The sequence below is a fragment of the Rhyacophila brunnea genome, unplaced genomic scaffold (assembly GCF_057557595.1).
Source record: "Rhyacophila brunnea isolate RB1 unplaced genomic scaffold, BYU_Rbru_1.0 scaffold_10, whole genome shotgun sequence".
NCBI classification, from domain to species: Eukaryota; Metazoa; Arthropoda; class Insecta; order Trichoptera; family Rhyacophilidae; genus Rhyacophila; species Rhyacophila brunnea.
In genome coordinates, this window is record NW_028232752.1 from 22,406,966 (window position 1) to 22,427,144 (window position 20,179).

Below are 20,179 nucleotides of genomic sequence, written 5' to 3' on the forward strand. Positions count from 1 at the left end.
TATGGTAAATAGAATGTAAATGAATAATGGTTAAATTGCCACAAATGGCCTCATGGTAAAATCAATGTTTAAATATAAATATTCATTATTAATGTACATACACTTACTACTAAAATACACAACAAGAAGGGATACTTGCTTTTTTGTTATTTCAATATTATTTCGTTGCATATGAAACCTTTCATAAGAGATAATTCAATATAAATTATACTGTAATTTATTTTATAAGTATATAATATGGTTTTTTTTATATTATTGATAAAAAAATATTGGTTTAAGAAATACTTTTATTATTTTATACTGTTAAAGGAAATTAATGTAAAAAGAAAAATGAAATGCATCAACTAAGCATGTTCATGTAGTTTCAATTAAAGTATAATATTACCGAAGATAAACTAAATGAATAGATACAATTAAGTATAAATAAAAAAAATACTGCAGTGAAAGTAATATTGATTGATTTATAGTAAAATAATTAATATACATGGCGCCCGTCCACGGACGAGTGGTAACGCTTATGAAGTCGTAGGTCTGGCGATTTCACATGTTATTTTTCAATGTTTGGAGCGTGGACCCAATGGGTTGAGCGAGTGACTAAACATTCATTTCTTGTTATGGCAGCCAAGATCCACATGATTGTAGAGCCAATGAAAATAAAATTATACATAATAAAGTACCTTGCCAAAATTATGTAACTAAAATTTTTTCGTAACAAAACTAAATACGTAAATAAATACTGATATTAAAAAAAAAAGAAAAAAAAAAGATGATGTGTGTATTATAATGACATTATTAAATGATAAAAAATGCTTTATTTGACATTTGGTTTTTTTCAACATGGATTATTCTAAAAAAAATATTTCTGATGAGGTTTAAATTCTTAACTACTTATTCAAAGTTACATTTGTGGCTGCATTAGGACTTATAACATTCCATTTATTGTCATATATATAATATATATATTTCCCTTTTTAATTAATTACAATATGTATATAAATAGAATAATTTTTAAAGATATATAATAAACTATCCATTTTATGTATCATATTATAAGTGTTATATGACTAATATTAATATACTTTCGAAACATAACTTCAATAATCAATTTATCCTCAGAGTTTGGAATGGCAAGAGTAGGTTGAATAATTATTTTATCAATGAGTACAACGCTTTTAATAATATTTCATTAACTGAAATGAAAATGAAGAATTGTTATTTTTGCAAGAATGAATCTAATAAATACCATTACTTAAGTGTGTATTTTATAAGAAGCAGTGAAGGAATTATTTGAATAAGTTGTTTTTGTTTGTGCAAGATGCATAGTGATAAAGTACACGCCACACTTAATACACCATAATATGGTAAACACGAAATTTAGCAATCGAAAATTAAGTATTTTTTTCAATTAGTTCAGTATGATCCATACGGTCAAATTCTATTGTATAACACGACTCGATTAGTAAATGATTTTAAAAATTGTAGTTTATAGTTATAATAGAAAAACCAAAAGAAATGGACTGCGATATATTAATCAGATCAAAGACTTTACTGTCATAATATATAATTATGTTTTTTTTTTGTTACATGCTAATAATGGCTAAATTAAATACATAACGCAGTCCAAATGTGTTGTACGTTTCAAGATGGTGTAGCAAATTATACTTAACTTTAAAAGTTGTCCAGATGTAAAATCAATGGTTGGAATTGTATTGAAAGTGATAGTTAAAAGTTATAATTTATGAGTAATGAATGTATAAAATGTTATGTTATAATCTATTGTAGCAATTTTCTGCATTATATTGTCATTTTGTAAGAACACCACACGCGTGCTTTGGCACCTTACTTATTTTGGCACATTGATTCACGGTACAGCAATAAATAAATAATTTCTTAATCTAAATACTTCGATTAATACAAACCACAATCTTTTATTACATATTTGGCCGATTACTATTGGTATTATAATATGTTCAGGAATCATTGCACTACTAACAATTCTGTTTAAATATATGGCAATAAATTGTATTACAGGCATAACTATTACATAAATGGCATTCGAACACGTTTTGAACACGCGCAATGAATAACCGCACTATTCTAAAAGTTATTAATTTGGCAATTTCACAGTTATTTACAATATAATGAATTAATTTATAAAATTTGTGGATTAGATGCAACCCTTGCAGTCTGTTTTGAATCTTATTTCAGAATTATATACATTAAGCTGTAAGTATCATCATACTTATAAATAAACCGAGTTAAAGAGGTGTTATACCTAATCGATTTTTGTTTAACAAAAAAAAAATTAAGTATGTAGGAATATATTTAATGATTATTTCAATGAGAAAAAATTCCATGCTCCCAATGTAATAATATGAGTATTATATTATATACATATTACAGGTACTGTTTCATATCAATATCAACTAGAACGTATAACCGAATATAGTTTTCAATAGAATAATCTCAATACATACACAACTAATATACTTCTACTAAATTGTTTTAATTGAATGCACATTTTCCGAAAATAGAAATGAATCTCTTTTAACACAGTATGAACGAATCCAAATATTGTTTCTTTGGATAATTATTGGAGGTTTACATTCTGGGAGTATTATAGTCATTTAACTAGTCTAAAGTATTTTTAATGTCATGTCGAAAGCAGGTTATCTGAAATATATAAGAATACTCAGACACCGTTTACTAATTATAATTATATTAGGCTTATAATGGAAGAGAGAAATTTTGCTACTAGTAATATATTTATAAAGTAATCTTTGAAAGCGTCGCTTAGGTATTTATAATTGGCGAACCACTTGACAATGGATTTATTCAACAGAATATAATTAGGAAATAATTAATACTATAAATTCTATTTGGAAATTATTTATATACATTTTACAAAATAAATTTTTAACCTAAAGACTAACGCTGCTCATTGAAACAGTGCTTATATTTTGGCGACAGTTTTAGTTTACCAGAAACAAATGTTATATTATATAAATGACTCATTTTTAATGGCATAATAATTTCTCACTAGAGAAATCATTTAGAAGTAAAATATTCGAAATACCTCCAGCGTTATAAATATCGAACTCAATAGGTAATCAGATGCACAATTTGACAAAAACATAATATAAATATTTTTTTGCAATATTAGTAGAATAATCTACGGAAAATTACTTTCTATTTTCAGTGACGGGAAACCAGTGTAATTTGTAATTTAAATCACAGATTTTTCAAAATATTTCTTGCAGATTCAATATTAAAGATTTTTCAGAGTTTACTGAATTCAATAATTGAATAAAATACTGGAAGTAATCATTATGTACTAACAATCTTGGGTTCGTATTCAATAAATTTATTAACCAAACCAGTGATAAATATTTAAAGAATACATCATTGTCTTTTATTTATATCAATAATGAAATAATTTAAAATGAATGTGCATCTTTGTGAATCTGTCAATATAGATAATTTAAATTTTTAATAAGACAGAAGGTAAGAAATAAAATATGTCATCCCTTAAATTCTCTTTGTGTATAAGACGTGAGAAATACTAAAATTAAACCGAAATGTAAAATAGCTGAATGGTATTCTGATGATTATTTAAGCTGACGGAGGATGGGCGATCTACTCTCTGTACGGTTTGCAGTAGGAGTAACGGTGGTTCATGTGCTGGCTGTAGGATCCTGAGTGGGAGAACTTCTTCAGACACTTACAGCACTGAAACGGTTTCTCTCCGGTATGCAGTCTCTTGTGCTCCGTGAGATGGTGTTTGTGTTTGAATGCTTTGGGGCACTCGATGCACTTGTAGGGTCTTTGACCTGAAAATAAAGACAAAGATAACATAAAAAAACTGTTCTTTTATTCTTTTCAACACTACAACACGACTCGAGGATCAATTATACCAGTAGAGGTAGCAGTAGTACAGGTAGTGAAACAATCACAGAAACATCCGTGCGTGCTTAAGAAAATCACATACCCACTTAAATGTTTTGTATTGTCTCACCGGGAATCGAACCCTTAAATACCGGTAGTAGAAGTCAGTCCTTTACGCATTGGATTACAAGGGCGCATATAATACACGGTCGAAACATAATTATATAGTAGGTATTATTAAACATAGTAAACTTTTATATCTATGGCCAAAACTATGTTTTGTAAGAAGCACTCCATTTTCAAACAATAAAATTTGAAAAATATTTATTTTAAACTGTTATATACAAATAGCAGGAAGTCACAAATTTGGTGTTGATTGGAAAGATGATTTGAACATGAGGATATCACGCGGGGAAATGCGTGGGTGTCGCACACCTGTCAGTCCGGGGGTGGTGTAGCTGACCATACCAACATAATATTGCAAAAAATGTAGTAACTTACTAATGACCAACATAAAGATTTGTAGCAAAATATCTAATACTTAAATGGACATTGAAAAATGTATTTGAGAGAAGAATATTTTAGAAACATTTATTTTAAAGATAAAAATGAATACCTACTCACCAGAGTGTTCATATTTGTGTCTGGCAAGAGAGCTCTGCTTTACGAAGGCCTTGTCACATTGGTCGCAGACAAACTGCCCCTCTGGTTCCTTGGGATCCCCTAAGCTCTTGGGCCGATTCTTCTTCATGGAGGCATCATCGCCATCAATATCTTGGGATACCCGAGATTCTTCAGTCCATGATCGCCTCTCAGACCCTGGACTCGAACTAGACGCTCTGCCGATATCCGAATGTAGATGATTGTTGGATAATGGAGAGTGCGACGTCAATTCAGGACTGTAAGCTACGATTTTGTCCATAGGTACTATGTTGGAACTGGGGTGCATTTTATAATGAGAATATGACAGCTTTCGCGGGCCATTTGCGAAGGCTTCACTGGGTGAAGGTGAATGTCTGAAGTCAGCTAGAGACGAAGAAGAGCAGTTGGAATGTTGGTAATGCGGTTGAAATGTCTGGCGGAAAGGAGTAGGGCTACGGGATGATTTTTGACTCAAGTTGACAGCTTCTTCGCCGGAATCGGAATGTCCCATCGACGGATTGCAGGGCGGAGACATTGACGGACTGGACGTGGTCGAAGGTGAACTCTTTTTGGTGGATAAGTCGAGAGGTTGCTCAGAGAAGGAATGACTTTGATTCATCCTCCTGACCCGAGCACGGTTGTTTTGGAACCACACTTGAACAACACGATTGTCTAAGCCAAGTCTTTGAGCGATTCTCTTGAACTCATCACGATTCGGTCGTTGATTTCGAGCGTAATGTTCCTTCAAAAAAGCTTGCTGCTCATCGCTGATTGCCGTTCTGACACGCACTTTGCGTTCTGTTTCATTGGTGGATTTACTGTCAATATCTTTGGAATAGTCTTCATCCTCGCTCCCACTCATCCCGCTGTTAATAGACGCGTGAATCTCCGCTTCGATGCGGTTCAGAGCGATAGTTTCGGCCACTTGCGCAGCTAGTCCTTCATGCTTTCTAAACAATTGACCGCACAATACTTGTTCATGTTGCAGAAGTTCAGCTTTATGATTGAAGGTCTTGTGACAGCTGGGACACGCAAGCACCTCATCCGGATCAGGTTTGATCACGGCAGGAGGAATTGGCGGCGATGCTATACTTGGACACGTGCTGCCTGATTGCGGAGAAAGCTTGTGCATGTTGGCTTGCAGCACATGCTTAGTGACGGATGCATTTACCGATTCCAAAATCATATTTAATCCTCCCAATCCGCTACTATTGCTCATTCTTCCTGTAGATACTTCATCGGTAAATGGAGTTGGGCCACTCTCGGTCCGTACGATCTCTTCGCATTGCTGCTTTTCTTGTTTTATTCTCATCGGTTCATCGTCTTCAATATCCATCACTAATTCCCTTTCATCGCCGATGGAGGATCTCTTATCTTCATCTTCGGTGACTTCTTCGATCAAATCTTCAGGATCAGAATGGCAACTGCCGGAATCTTTGGTATTATATTCGGACTCCATCTTTCGTGGCAAATATTGCGAGCTCGTAATTTGTTCAAGAAGATGACTCAACGGAGTCGGCAGTCCGTAAGATGATATACCCCCCGGATGATGATGGAGAGGCATTCCGGGCGGAAGGTAGAGGGGGTGCATACCCTGAGCTCCGATGGATCCGGGGGAAGGAGGGAAACCTCCGTCCCGCGGAGCCAGAGAGGCGAGGAAGGCGGCTGCGGCTTCACTGTACTTTGGCATGATTGGTAAAAATGAATTATTATTATTTGGCGTTGTATTATTGTTCATTTGAGACACTGAAGCGGAGTTTCGCTTTCTGGAAGGACTTCTCTCGGGATTGAGAGCGGGATTGTTAGGCCTGATGCGACCCATCTTAAGATTCATGACTAGGCATTTCTTGGAGGTCATATGACTGGAGTAGGACCCCGAGTGGGAGAACTTTTTACCGCAGTTGCCGCACTCGAAGGGTTTCTCCCCGCTGTGGATGCGAAGATGCTCCTTCAGGTGGTGCTTGAACTTGAAGGCTTTGTCGCAATCGTTGCATTTGAATTTTCGCAGGAGTGCACTTTCATCATGGCTTATCATATGACGCTGCAGGCGGTATACATTCGCAAAGGTTTTGTTGCATATTTTGCATGACTGTGAACAAAAAGAGAAAAAAGAAATAAGATAACATTAATTAGCTATAATGTAAATATTATTAATTTAATTAGCTTACATGTGATATGACTCGTAGATAGGTAAATAATAATCATTCATTTTAATAGGTAGGTAACCATAATAAATTTACTTGGAATTTGAAATACACTTGGAAAAACATGCACGGAAAATAGCTGATAAGTATGTAATATTTATTATGAGGAAAAATAGAGATACATAAAATCTTGAATATCTTTGGCCCCATCTGCGAGAATGGCGCATTCTGGCGACATCGTTATAATACCCACAAGCTCTATTAGGTCTTTGATGAGTCTGACATCGTCAGATTTATTAAAACCCAATGCCTGCGATGGGCCAGCCGAGTGACATATATACCTATATGAATGAGTACTGACGAAGATTTTAACGTTTAGTAGAGCAGAAGGAAAACAAAGTACGAGTAGACCACAACCTCGGAGGCTTGATGGCGTATAGAAAGACTTACAAACGTTGGAATTAATCAACTCTAGAAGAAGAGCGATCAAATATGAGAAATCTACTTAGCCGAGAATAGAAAATTTTACCAATTCTTATTTATTTTATAATATTGAAAGGTGTATTTTGATGCATATAAATAAGCAATCAAACAGGAGTCAATAATAATAACAGAATTATCATACTATTATTATGATGTATTTAATAACATTTGACCTCAAAGTATTTTTTTTTAAATATTACTTTCTATATCAGAGTATCATTAAAATGCAGTGTCAAAAAAATATTTGGTTTAGTAAATTCATAGTGAAACGCATTACTTCACAGTACAGGTTGAAAAGGTCATAACATGTTATCTGGTTATTTATAATATTATTAGCTACAATAATTATCAAGAAAAACGGAATGAATAAGTAGCTAGTAATAATTGAAAAACCGAAATCGGCGCCACTGCTATGGAAAACAATATTATTGGGAGCAATAGCAATCAAAATATACCTACATGTGTGCGTCAAACGTTGATTTGTTTGCTAAAATAACAATAAATTCGTATTAATTACTAATAATTAACGCAAATGATAAAATATTTAAGGAAAACAGGTCATCATTGCCGAACATACACTGAAGAGGCTGCCAAGAAGTTTAGTTTTGATATGATATTAAATTTGTGTCTATATAATATAATTTTGATTCAATAATCATATAAGCACTGAAGAAAAAAATAAATAAACAAGTAAGAAAACGTTTTCAAATCGGTCAATTTGATTTCGATTCGGATCGGAGGACCAAGCTACACGGAAAATCTGTCACGCTATACTATTAATATTACAACGCAAATAAAAAACATTCCAAATTTAAAATATTTAATGTTATCCCCGGAAATAACAAAAGTTTATTTTCAATAACGTAGAGACCTTCACAATAGTAGGTGGATAGATATTTTTTTTTTTATATAAACACCTAATCTAGAATTAGCCAATTACGCAAATCTATATTTTGTAATAAATAAATCGTACTTCATAAAATCGTAAAAAAAATAATTAAAAAAAATCAATCTTACTTAAATTTATTTATTTAAAAAAATAAATATTGTTATTCTTAAAAAATACTATACATACTGAAAATAAATGTTCCGTACGCCGCTGGTACTACATTATTATTATTACATACCTATTCTTTGTAAGCTGCAAGTGAGTGTTTGAGATGCGATATTTTTATCACGAGTTCAATGACTGAAAAATTCGTTCAGTAAGGTTTTTACGTAGCAATTAATAATTTAATTAGAGTAATAAAAATATTTTAATAAGCATAGGTTGAAATCACGTCGCTGTGTCGAATGTCGATGCCTCGTGCGTCCGTGATCCGAAAGCCCTTACGTTTTTCTTTATCTCAGGTCAAATGTTTCACTTTTAATATAGGAGTAATTAAAATTTTATCACTAGTTATTTATTTATATTGCTGTACAGAGGAATGGTATTCCGATGATTTGAAATATTTCTTCCGCTAGGTATCGTGCATTTTATTGAATGTAAAGTCAGCTGCTATACTTGAACGGTCTATGTACTTTTTGCACGTGTATGATAATATTGCATATAGGTACCTACGTCTTTTGACAGAACAAGCGACATGACAATGTTTGATTTTCTATACCATATGCTTGCAGAGGTATAACTCAACTCTTGTCTGAAACAGTAGTGTATTTCGACATGTCTCAAGCAACTGATACCGTTAACCGCCTGTATACCTGTGCGAAAAATTGCGCAATTATACCTATCAAGTATGCAATTTTGTCTGTAGCTTGAACCAGACCGAGACAAATCTTCCCGTAACAAATTGTATAAAAACTGTTTAAAGTAACATGACCGTCTTTTTTTTTCTATTCCGCCACGGATGGAAAACATGCGACAAAAAAACAGGTGTGCCATGTTTGCAGGAAATTTCATACTGTTTCATAGGAAGTAGAGACGGGTCACCCCGGGAAAGCCGCTGGCAGTCGTCCTCTCGACATGCTTCTCAAAAGAGAAAAGATAACTGGGACGGGCTCCAACTCCAACAATTCGCAAAAATCTGAATAAGCTTTGAGACTATATTTTTATATCTTTACTTACGGTGTATATTAAAAGTTTTAAATGCATGAAGACATAGATATATGATTGCATATTCTCCGATAACATTTAAGAGGGTAGAGAGGCGCGGCTTACATATTATTGTAAACCGCTATCCTAATGAGTAATGATTACTGAATGATATTGATATGACATCGAGATCTACTATTTCACAACATTAAATAATTGCAAATAGGTATGTAGGTGATAATTAATGAAAGATAAACAACAATAATAAACAATATTTTGAGCACGTGATATGACGCACATATAATATATATATATATATATATATATACGAATGACCCATGACCTGATATGTCTAATCTAATCTATAATGGCAAAGTTTCGTATCATACCCGGCGTGAGGTCCCAAAAATGTACTATACTAAAATCCTTCGAATGAACGTAAATTTAAAATATTGCTAAGTAACTGTTTCAATATTAGTAGTGAAATGATCTGACTACTATTATAATATAATATTATTTGCAACAATTTTTGAGGTACCTACTGCGGAATAAATACAAGGCGTAGGTACTGAAAAGCTTCGAAGCTTAAGTTTTTCATATATAAAATATTTTTATCAAACTAATTTGGCACACTATTTATTTTTGATTTGGTTAACGATAATAGCATACTTACTTAGATGCTTCGTGTGGATAATGTGAAATAAATTATTTAGGTATCTAAATCTAAAATTTACTAAATTTACTGGCTCTTGCCACTTAGGTATACGATATTAATTTAAATGATTTAACAAATATATGAATTATTAATATTTATGTAATATAGGTACCTACACATAACATCCAACTCTAACTAAATGAACATAAAAATGAAAAACGGACGTAGATAAAAAGTTAATCTATAAAACATTCCAATGGTGAGTAACTTATTTATTCCACGGACGTGAGATAGAAAAAATATCACATGTATTGCAATAATCATCGTAAATAATATGGTGACGAAATTGATGATAGGTAATGAACAGCCGCAATAAAAGTTTGACAAAGAATTGTTAGGTAAAGTTAACTGCAATTATATAATTTACACCATTAAGTTGACGGTTTTACTACTACGGATATACCTAAATTCGATTTTGTATATTTCAAAATGCCCTTAATTAATGATTTTTTTGGTAATTTTGTGGATAACTAGTGTTGCTAAAAACAGATAATTAGTATTTTGCAAGCATTCAATTTTAAATCAAATCTGTGGTTGAAGGTTCTCTTGTGTCGTAAAAGAATAATTACGCGTTGAAAAAAAATCTTGTAACTGTCTGCGTGGCATACATATGAAGCGGTTTAAAAATATTATTTGTTGGTCTAGTTGTTGACGTACAATGTCCCTCCTCACCTGCGTGTTAGGCGAGTGCAGCACCTCGTGCTTGTCCAGCAGCTCTCTGCTGGGGTAGGCGCCTCCGCACTGTCCACACGAGTAGGGGCCTCCGGGCCCCAACGGAAGGGGCGGCGATCTCCGACCTCTGCTCGGGACCCCTGTGAGGCCACTCTCGCCGACCTCGCTCAGGTCCTCCGAGGCGCCGGTGCTGGACTTCTCATCCGACGCAGCTAATGGTGGATCTGCGGACAATGGAAACATTTTTGTTAATATTCTTGCATATTAATAATAGGTGCAATAATCAATAATCCCAGCAACGTATATCTTGAGTGAACTGCAGAACCACAGAAAACAAATAAGTACATTATAATAGTTAAATATCAATAATACATAACCGTTATATTCTCTTATATTTTTCTACAGTGCTTATCACAAAACTAATCTTCAACTTCCGACATACCTTCGAGAAAATTATGATTCAAATTGTATTGATATAGGTAGTGTTACTATTACGAAATTATTAATAAATATATAAATAAGCAACCATTAAAAAAACCAATATGTATTTTCTAGAAAAACTACCATATTATATTTAATTAATATAACCTGACCAACACAACCTAACACGGATGAATATGCTACCTATTGTAATATTGTGATAAGTAGATGTTTGATGTTCAACATTCCAAAAAATAAGTGACAAATCCCTGGGAGATAATATGTAAGTATATATTTATTTCTGTCGTCGATTTAGTCAATTAGTGAATATATGTATGTCCGCGTGTGTTACTTCAAGTATTTATCAAAAAATGATTCCGAATGACCACGGCTACCGGAAATTCTTTTACAATATACACAACAGACGAAAAGCTAGATAAGCGCCGCGACGCCAGAGCTTTGGCGCAGTTCGGAAAAAGCTTGCGTCACCACTTCCGGCGGCCATTAGCGCCTAATTGCCGCGCCAGGTGCGTCGGTCTTCCGCGACGGTGCTGCGCGAGCAGTGGGAGGCGTCAATCAGAGATGACACGCGCCATCGTCGGAGGTGACAGGACAAGACTATTCTAACAATCGCTAATTTTTCGCTTGGGCCCCCACGCGTTATTCGGAAATTTACCTTTGCACGTGAAACTACGCGAAGAATTACAGGATTTCGAAATGATGTCATATCCAGATAATATTCAGTCTATTTTTTACTTTACATTATACCATTTACAAGACCTACACGCACTCTTCTATACACTTATTCGAACGAAAATTGACGGAAGCCGGTAGGAGATTCACGAATGACAAAACAAGTCTAATGGAAATTTCATAGACCATACAGTTAATAGATTAGAGTTCCGATGTACCTACCTTCATTCCATATTAAATGAAAAGGTTTTGGTAAATATTTTCCAGAAATACAATCTTTTCTTTATGTAAATATTTAAAATAGGTAAGACTTTATTAAATGTATCAAGCCCTTGACTATCTACTTATAAGAGCTGTTTTTGAACATGTTTTTTTAGGCTCAACCGCCATTTTTATAAAAGATTCAGTTCCTGTTCGAACGGGGTTCGGATCCGGGTTCAGTCCGATCAGATGAAAAATCAATACCTCAGTTTCGGGTTCATTACAAAAACATTATAGGCACTTGTCCCTATCTATGTACGTCTAGTTATAGGTAGGCATACCTATATTAACTGAGGACATTATATTTTATTTCGTATAGGTCCTAGCGAAAACTACGCCGGAATGAAAAAAAACCAGGCTCCATTTCCAGTTCTGGTTATAAACAGATGTCATGTTAGGTACACGATAAAGACAGTAAATATATCTTCTCCAATAAATTGCAATGCACAGTAATGTAATGTTTCAGGCAGAAATGTTGTGGAGAAAACTACAGGAAAATGTTAAGTATTATATTATATTACAATATTCCATAATAACCTACTTCAATAATGAATAAATTATACTGGTTAGTTGAGCATGCAATTTATTTCATAGATTGAAAATACATTTCATTTGTAATGTTTCAAGCATTGAGTAGGCGAAGTATTATTGTATAGACGGCGGCGAAGAAATTAAAACTTCCGGTCCATAAGATTCCGGTGTTATTACTTATCTTATAGCCAACTAACTAGCTTGACTTTCAAGCGATTAATCTATACTCGAATCTTTAACACCTATAGTAAGTAAATATTTAGAATAGCTAGTCCTAGCTTATACCAGGATACATCTCCAGAAATAAATAAATATAGAATAAAAACTGTCTCATTTGTATAATTTGATTCTGTCTCAAAACTGCCAAAGTAGCTTTTTATAAGCCAAAATTATCAGCTACTTACTGATTAGTGATTTTAAACAAAAGTATATGGCAGCTAGGTATTAAAATATCATAATACCTATTCTGTATCACGTGTTAAGCTTTAGCATGCCGTCTATTCTATACACAAGGCGGCTAACGGCGGTTATTGACGGTAGTTTATCATATTTATGTATCGAGGTTAATAATTATTACAATAAGTGAGCGGTCTAAACTGTCTGTCTCGCTCTAAACGTTAACACAGCCAAGAGGGGCTGTTAAAACATAGTGTTTTTGACAGTTTAGAGTTATACGGTTAACTTATTGTAATAATTAACCCGCCTCAATTCAAAAATATGATAAACTACCGTCGATAACCGATTTGTGTATAGAATAGACACACAGAAACAATAGCGAATACCGCGTTAACTTATTGTTGTGTCTAGAATTTATACATTATGTTTTTAACATTTTAAATAAATAATCAACCAATTTTAAGTATTTCATGGTATCAGCTGTCCGTCACAAGATTGCCGAAAAAACTAAATTAAAATTAATCAATTATTAATATACTAAACAAGTAGTTATTTTAATATTGTCATACCTTAAAAACATTCATAACTCATTCATGATATTGCGGTTGTTACTTATGCTGTTTTCAAATGGCATAAATCAAAAGTAAGCCATAGATAATATTTAATTGGGCGTGTTGTTAATTTAGTCTAATATTTCATCACAGTAAACTTGGCAATATTTTCTGAACAGTACTTTGGCTACAATACATACTTATAATAAACAGACAATAATTATTATGATAATGCATTGTTGTTTCGTAAACTTTCTCACCTGGGCAATAGGAAGCGCTAGTACGATTATAATATTATAATATCTAGGACTTAATTGAAAATAATAATCCTACTATCAAAGGCCAAATTTAAGATAAGATGAATTGAATTTATTTTGTGCAATCAGTTAAATAAATACTGAAAATCATTGATTGGTGTTATTGTTGAAAGTACATTTTACATTATATGCTGTAGGTATTTAACACGTACCGGCCGTAGGTATGTTTGCATAATATTGTAATTATTTATTTGGAAGATAACTTTTGAATACTTTACAAATAAATTCGATTGTATTCACGGAATGTTTGCAGCGTACGTAATTATTAGTAAGTGTTTACAAATATTACCTACTTAATTGACTATACATATTTAGATTTTAGTTGAAAGGAAATTAGTTTAACCTATTTATGTATCTAAGTAATTGGAAGATATTGCTTGATTTATCAATACGTAACAAAATCGACAGATCTGAGAATTGTGCAAGTTGAGGGGATGTGGTGGAAACAAGAATATTCCGGAATACACACTAGGAAAGCTGCCGCGTCACGGCGAACCAACTTTATTCCTCTTTCATTTATTAACCTAACTTTCTGTCAAACATATGGTCTTTTGCAGCTGTTTCCCACAAAGAAAAGCTTGCTGGCGTCCACCCTGGTGGATAAAGATACCTCTTAGATTGAATTTAACACACGAACCTTACGCCAGACTCCATGTGAGTATGGGAATCCACGCCATGGGAGATGCTTCCCGGCGTGGGTTTAGCTGCTCTGAATAGTGGCCGGGTCCACCCCCTTTGAGAGAAAGAATCTCATGTTCTACACCGAAAGGTGGCAAAGGCGAGTGGACGAGAGAGCAAGGATGACAGGAGCAGTATCGGTTAAGTATACCTTGGTAAATATCTGTAGATATAATATCTAAAACATTTTATTCTTTTTTTGTTACATTGGCGATTACGAAACTAGGATCACACAGATCGTGAAGCACGGAAGACCACCGATGGCCGTTTTCCCAAAAGGTGAAAAGATAGGTGTGAATTGATTGAAATCTAGATAAAATAGAGGTCTACAACGAGAATAAAGACTTACACATGGGATCCTAGATATTCAGACTTACTTAAAAGTATAGTAAATATTTAGATATAGGCGGTTTGCGGAACATCATTTCTGAAATATGTATGTACTTATTTTACAGTTTTCCGTCGCGACTCTAAACAATATTGAAATAATATAACCAACACTGATGGTACAATTTATTCCCGATTTAGTCAAACATAATATATTATGCATTATTTATTTTTAAGTGTTTCGTTTAGGTTATGTTAGAGTTAGGCTATATAAGAAATGCATTATTAAAAATTGTATCAATGACAATTTATTAGAACTCCACTGTTATTTTATTCTTTTCTTTTTCTTCGTGCATGTAATAATTTCATTATAATTATATATTGTGAAAGGGAAGAATATAATTGGTGTAAAACCCTGGTACTATCAGTCGAGTAATAGTAACAGTACGTAGCAGTGGCGAAGGGTGGAGGTCAGCCATAAATAGTGCACACTACACTTTGTCAGTCATACATAGGTATTTGTTTTCATTGAAGACTACACTTTACAGACGGTGTTGAGTTAGTTTTTAAAATTCAATTTACCCTGCGAAACCAAGCCATAATAAATAATAGTCAAATAATCTATCACATATCTAAATTATGCAATTAAATCATACGTAACTTTGGATACATATTTTGATAGAATATTATTTTTTATCTATTATACCTAGTTTGGTTTACGCAGGGCTTAGTGAATTTAAAAATATGAACTAACAGTATGTGTAATAATATTATGTATTCTTACTCTAACGAAAACAAATACGTGTCGTATGACTAACAAAGTTTAATGTGCACTATTTATGTCGGATTTTAACAGCTTACCTCCACCCTTCGCTACTGATACGTAGCCAGTTTTCACTTACGTCAAGCGGCAATCGAGTATGATTAATATAGTTTTATTAGTTGGGGGGGGGGCTAATAACAGAGTAACTAAAACTATACAGAAAATCTCAAAACTATCAAATTCGCAGTGAAATTATTCCCCTAATCACGCGATTGATATTAAACTATCATCTTCCAAAATATAACTATTTGTTTATATTATTATATACCTATATAGTATTTTTTTTTCGTTTATTGATTACATACATTTTAATATTTACGCGAAAATGTTGCGTTTTGTTTTTAGACCAATTGACCGTAGTTGGTACTGGTTTTGCACAGATAATAAATTAATGATTATTATAAGTAAATTTAATGCATTATCTATCTGTATTTATGTTCGTATATACATATTATGTATGTATAAATATGGTAAAATTATTTGGACCAAAGAGGCAGGGTGATTTAAATATAAAGGTATTTTTTTTTAGTTATCAATTTACAATCGCCATTAGTGAGTTTTACAAAACATGATGTACGAGTACCTACATAATTTATAATGGTATTAAAATATGCGTATTTCAATACATAACTACCATAGAATGAATTCTAATTTAGATTATAATATATTAAATTAGTTTCGTAGGCATTCACTAAAGTTGCCATTATCTCTCGTGTACAGATATTATCATTTTAGAGAAATATAGTATAGGTGTAATAAATTTCCCGTGATCAGTGCAAAATTAACCCAAAGGTCAAGTAAACTAACTTATCGGCAAGAGGTTGCCATAGAAATATACATTTGGAAATAATAACAAATAAAATTTAACGATTAGAATGACAATATTTGCTAATTAAATTGGATAGGTTCAAACACCTATTATACACTGGAAATTTTATTTAGATGCAAACAAACGAATAAATAAATTATTATTGACAAAGATAACAATAAAATTATTAATAAGGAAATAATGCATCCAATAAACGATGGTAGTTATTTATAGGACTCATTGTATATTTTCCTCTAAATATTTAGTTGTAAATTAAAGTCACTGGTTACAATCTCGTGCTGCCCGCGCGTAAAAGGGGGAAATGAGAAAAATAGAAATGCGTCTACTCACCGACAGATGGCAGTATGCACGCGTATAAATGAAAATAACAATTATGTATAATATTATGTAGTACAATAATAAATTATTTATTACAACGAATACGATAAAATAATAAATAATAACAAATACGTTATTATTGTACACTGCGTAGTTAAACTATAAATAATGAGATACTATAAAATAATATTAATTTATTGAGAAATGATAAACAATACAGTCATGTTAATTAACTACTAGGTACCTAAACAATATTCACAGTAACTAATTTTATTTTAAATTCTCAATATCCAATGGAAATAGAAGGTAATTTGAAAAAGTTTATAAAATTTCGTTATTTCAGGCTACCATATCTACAAGTTTAGTATAGCATAATATGTACATAAATGAAAAAGTTAGTAGGTATACATAGAATTTATACTACTTACGGATATTATAATTTAATAATTACACAAGTAGATTATAGAACACGGTAAATAACATTAAAAATACAATAATACATTTAATTTCATTTGTACAATTGTATTCTGGAGATTACAACAATGTGGACATCAACGTTTGTGGTTTGTTTGCATAGATATTATGGTTTAGTAAACGTACACTGTAGATACAGAACAGCATTATTTACCGGCGGTATATAAAAAAAACGTTACTTTCAATTGAGATATTTATGGTAAATTTTGAAAGTATAATATGACAGATGAATTGAGAAACAACTATCCAGGTCCCTTGGAATTGGGGACGGAAATCACTTATATTATGGCGTTTAAAAGCAGGTATTTTTACGTTGTTTGAAATGCCCCTGCGGCTTTTCCTGCATCCTACAATGGAGTCTAAAATAAAACAATATTAAACTTTCAAACGAAGATCGTCGTAAAACGAATCGGTTGATCTTTTAAAATGGTCGCATTCCTTATTTTCCCGCCTCGGTAAACATTCTTCGAAACGATCACGGGATGAATACAAAGACACAAATGGCTGGGCGCACCTGCCACTTCAGTCTCATGTCCCATTAAATAAACAAACAGATCCAAAAGGTAACACGAAAATAATGAATGCACGAAACACCAAAAATATCCCGTGAAAAGATGCACGAATAATTAATATCAATAGGTAAGTAATGTAGGCGGGGTCACCACAAAACTGATTGTCAGAAATACATTTTCAAACAAATATAATATTATTTATCAAGATGAGACTTCTAAAAAATTTATATGTATACAACAAATGGGCGGTTACCTGTCTTGATATTATGCAACACAAAAGGGCCAGAATTGGAACAGGTTATACAAAAAAAACCGTCAGGTATAAAATACGGCCATTCTTAATATTATTCTCCTTAGGGGAGATTTCATTCAAGATTCTTTTGTTGTACCTGTTATTATACTAATAGTATATTGACGACAAAGGTAACACGATTATCCTCGTCCTTTGTTGGAGGGTTTGTACGTGGTTTACGGAAGCAAACAGGTGTCAAAGGAATTACTACAGGTACTTCAAAATTTGTGTTTTGAAAACTTGAATGAGGTTTATGAACAGGTAATTATTATGATGTTGACAGGTAAATATTATGATACCTTTAACAATACTGTATTGTTATTTTTTTACGTTATTTATCTCGCATTGTACAAGGGTATTTTAGACAGTATTTAGCAAACAAAATAAGTACATTATTAGTGGAAATACATTTGGATTTAGATGAACACATTGAATAGGTAAACTTATTTAAAAATAATAATACTATTAGGGTAATAATTAAGTACCTATTAGGTATAAGGTAATATATTATACGTTGTGTATTTTTTCTATGTGATATTTTGTAAATAAATGTGTTTTCTAACTACATAAAAATAAATAATAAAACAAAATCATAAACAAAAAAAAAGCTTACGGTAAGCAGCGTATTTGGCGGCTGTAGAAATCGGCAATTTCTTACTTCTCATTTTCACGTTATATAGCACAGTTACATTTCGAGATTAAAACAATGTTCACAATTACTTCTTTTACAGCAAACACCAGAAAGGTAAATCCCGTCCGCCACCGACGAAGGTCCGGTGCGAAATGAGAACAGGATGGGATGTCACAGAACGATTCGAAAAGCTTGTGCAAACGAAAACTGTACCGCCGTACTTTTCATTATGTGTAAAATAAACTGATTACGTGGCATTATTTCGCTAGAAGAGACAAATATTTATTAAGTAGGTGAGTAGACTATGATTGATCTTCTCAAAACCCCATGACTCACTGTGCAAAACTACATCGGATAATCAGTCTTTGGAATATTTTAGTAATTGACCCAGAGATGGCTTCCTCAGGTAGATTTGGCCTATATACAACCAACTAAGTATGTACATTATTAATTATTCTGTATTCCTAGAATGACATTTGCGTAATTCAAAAATTCAAAGTCTATTTTTTACATTGCATTTACGAACATACGTTTTATGTTTAATTTTTGTTGGTAAATATGTCATAATTTAAAAATTACCTAACAATTATTAATCGATTTTATAGAAATCATGTTATTGAAGCACTCGTAAATTTAGAAATGCTTGTAATACAAAAAATAAGATCTTTCCGTATTACTTGACAGAAAAGTATTTTTATGCACAAGTAATTATTGATTGTTGATAAAAACAAATTTTGAAGAACATGCAAACTTTGTTTTTTCTTTAAATTGATATGTTAAAACTAGTAAGTATTTGATAAGCATAATATTGTGCAATTGTAAAACATATTCGGTAAGAAAGTCTAGTTTTCGTATTTTTGCACTCGCTGACAGTTATAGAAAAATTGAAAAAAAAAACAAATATTTATGTTTACAGAAAAATAAGCTTCGATTACTAAAATAAAGCTGCTAGTGATAACGTAAATTAAAGTTTTATAAAGCTTGAAGCTACGGATTGGAGTTATCGAAAAAGTTTGACAACTTCGATTACCCTTCAACAGGCGAAAAACTTTCGAAAATAAATGAAGCGTTATAAAAAAACAGATGAGCGGCATCGTCCGGTGGCTGTGTTTTTTTAATGTCTACTCACATTGACAGGTGTTCCAAACATGGGCCAAAGTCCACAGACGGTATGAATAACTGTCACCATAGCATCCGAACATGCTTTCGCTTCTTGCCACCATGGCATAGGACGCAGCGTGCGTCCGTCGGGGCCACGGGGAAGATAATGCCGCGCGAGACGCGTATCACTACAATATAACGGTATAAACTCGGCAGAGATCCGCCGAATGACTGAACCGAGTGAGAGGAACAATAATTCTGGAGAGCGTCCGACTCGCGCATCCCCACCGTAAAAATGAGCGAGAAAGAGTTTCCTCGCCATACAGTGTGAGGAGCGCAGGAATAGGGAGCCTGTACGGTGGCGCTAATGGCAATCGGCTGAACTACCGACGACCGCCCCATGTACCTCCTATCACCAACACATGTGTAAAACACACACACTAACGAGTTCG

At 33.0% G+C, this 20,179-nt stretch overlaps 1 protein-coding gene across 2 annotated transcripts; it reads right to left on the bottom strand.

The window, feature by feature from the left end:
- Window positions 1–982: 982 nt before the first annotated feature.
- zfh1 (Zn finger homeodomain 1) lies at window positions 983–19,944 on the bottom strand. 2 transcript variants are annotated; one of them, XM_085952412.1, is made up of 4 exons: window positions 19,756–19,944; window positions 10,574–10,797; window positions 4,510–6,616; window positions 983–3,830 (listed from the first exon to the last, which is right to left on the bottom strand). In XM_085952412.1, the coding sequence occupies exons 1-4, from the start codon at window positions 19,847–19,849 to the stop codon at window positions 3,637–3,639; spliced, it is 2,619 nt and encodes an 872-aa protein (XP_085808538.1). In that variant the 5' UTR covers window positions 19,850–19,944; the 3' UTR covers window positions 983–3,636. The 2 variants fall into 2 exon arrangements, with proteins under 2 accessions (XP_085808538.1, XP_085808543.1); XM_085952417.1 differs by having other exon boundaries at window positions 4,506–6,616.
- Window positions 19,945–20,179: the final 235 nt, after the last annotated feature.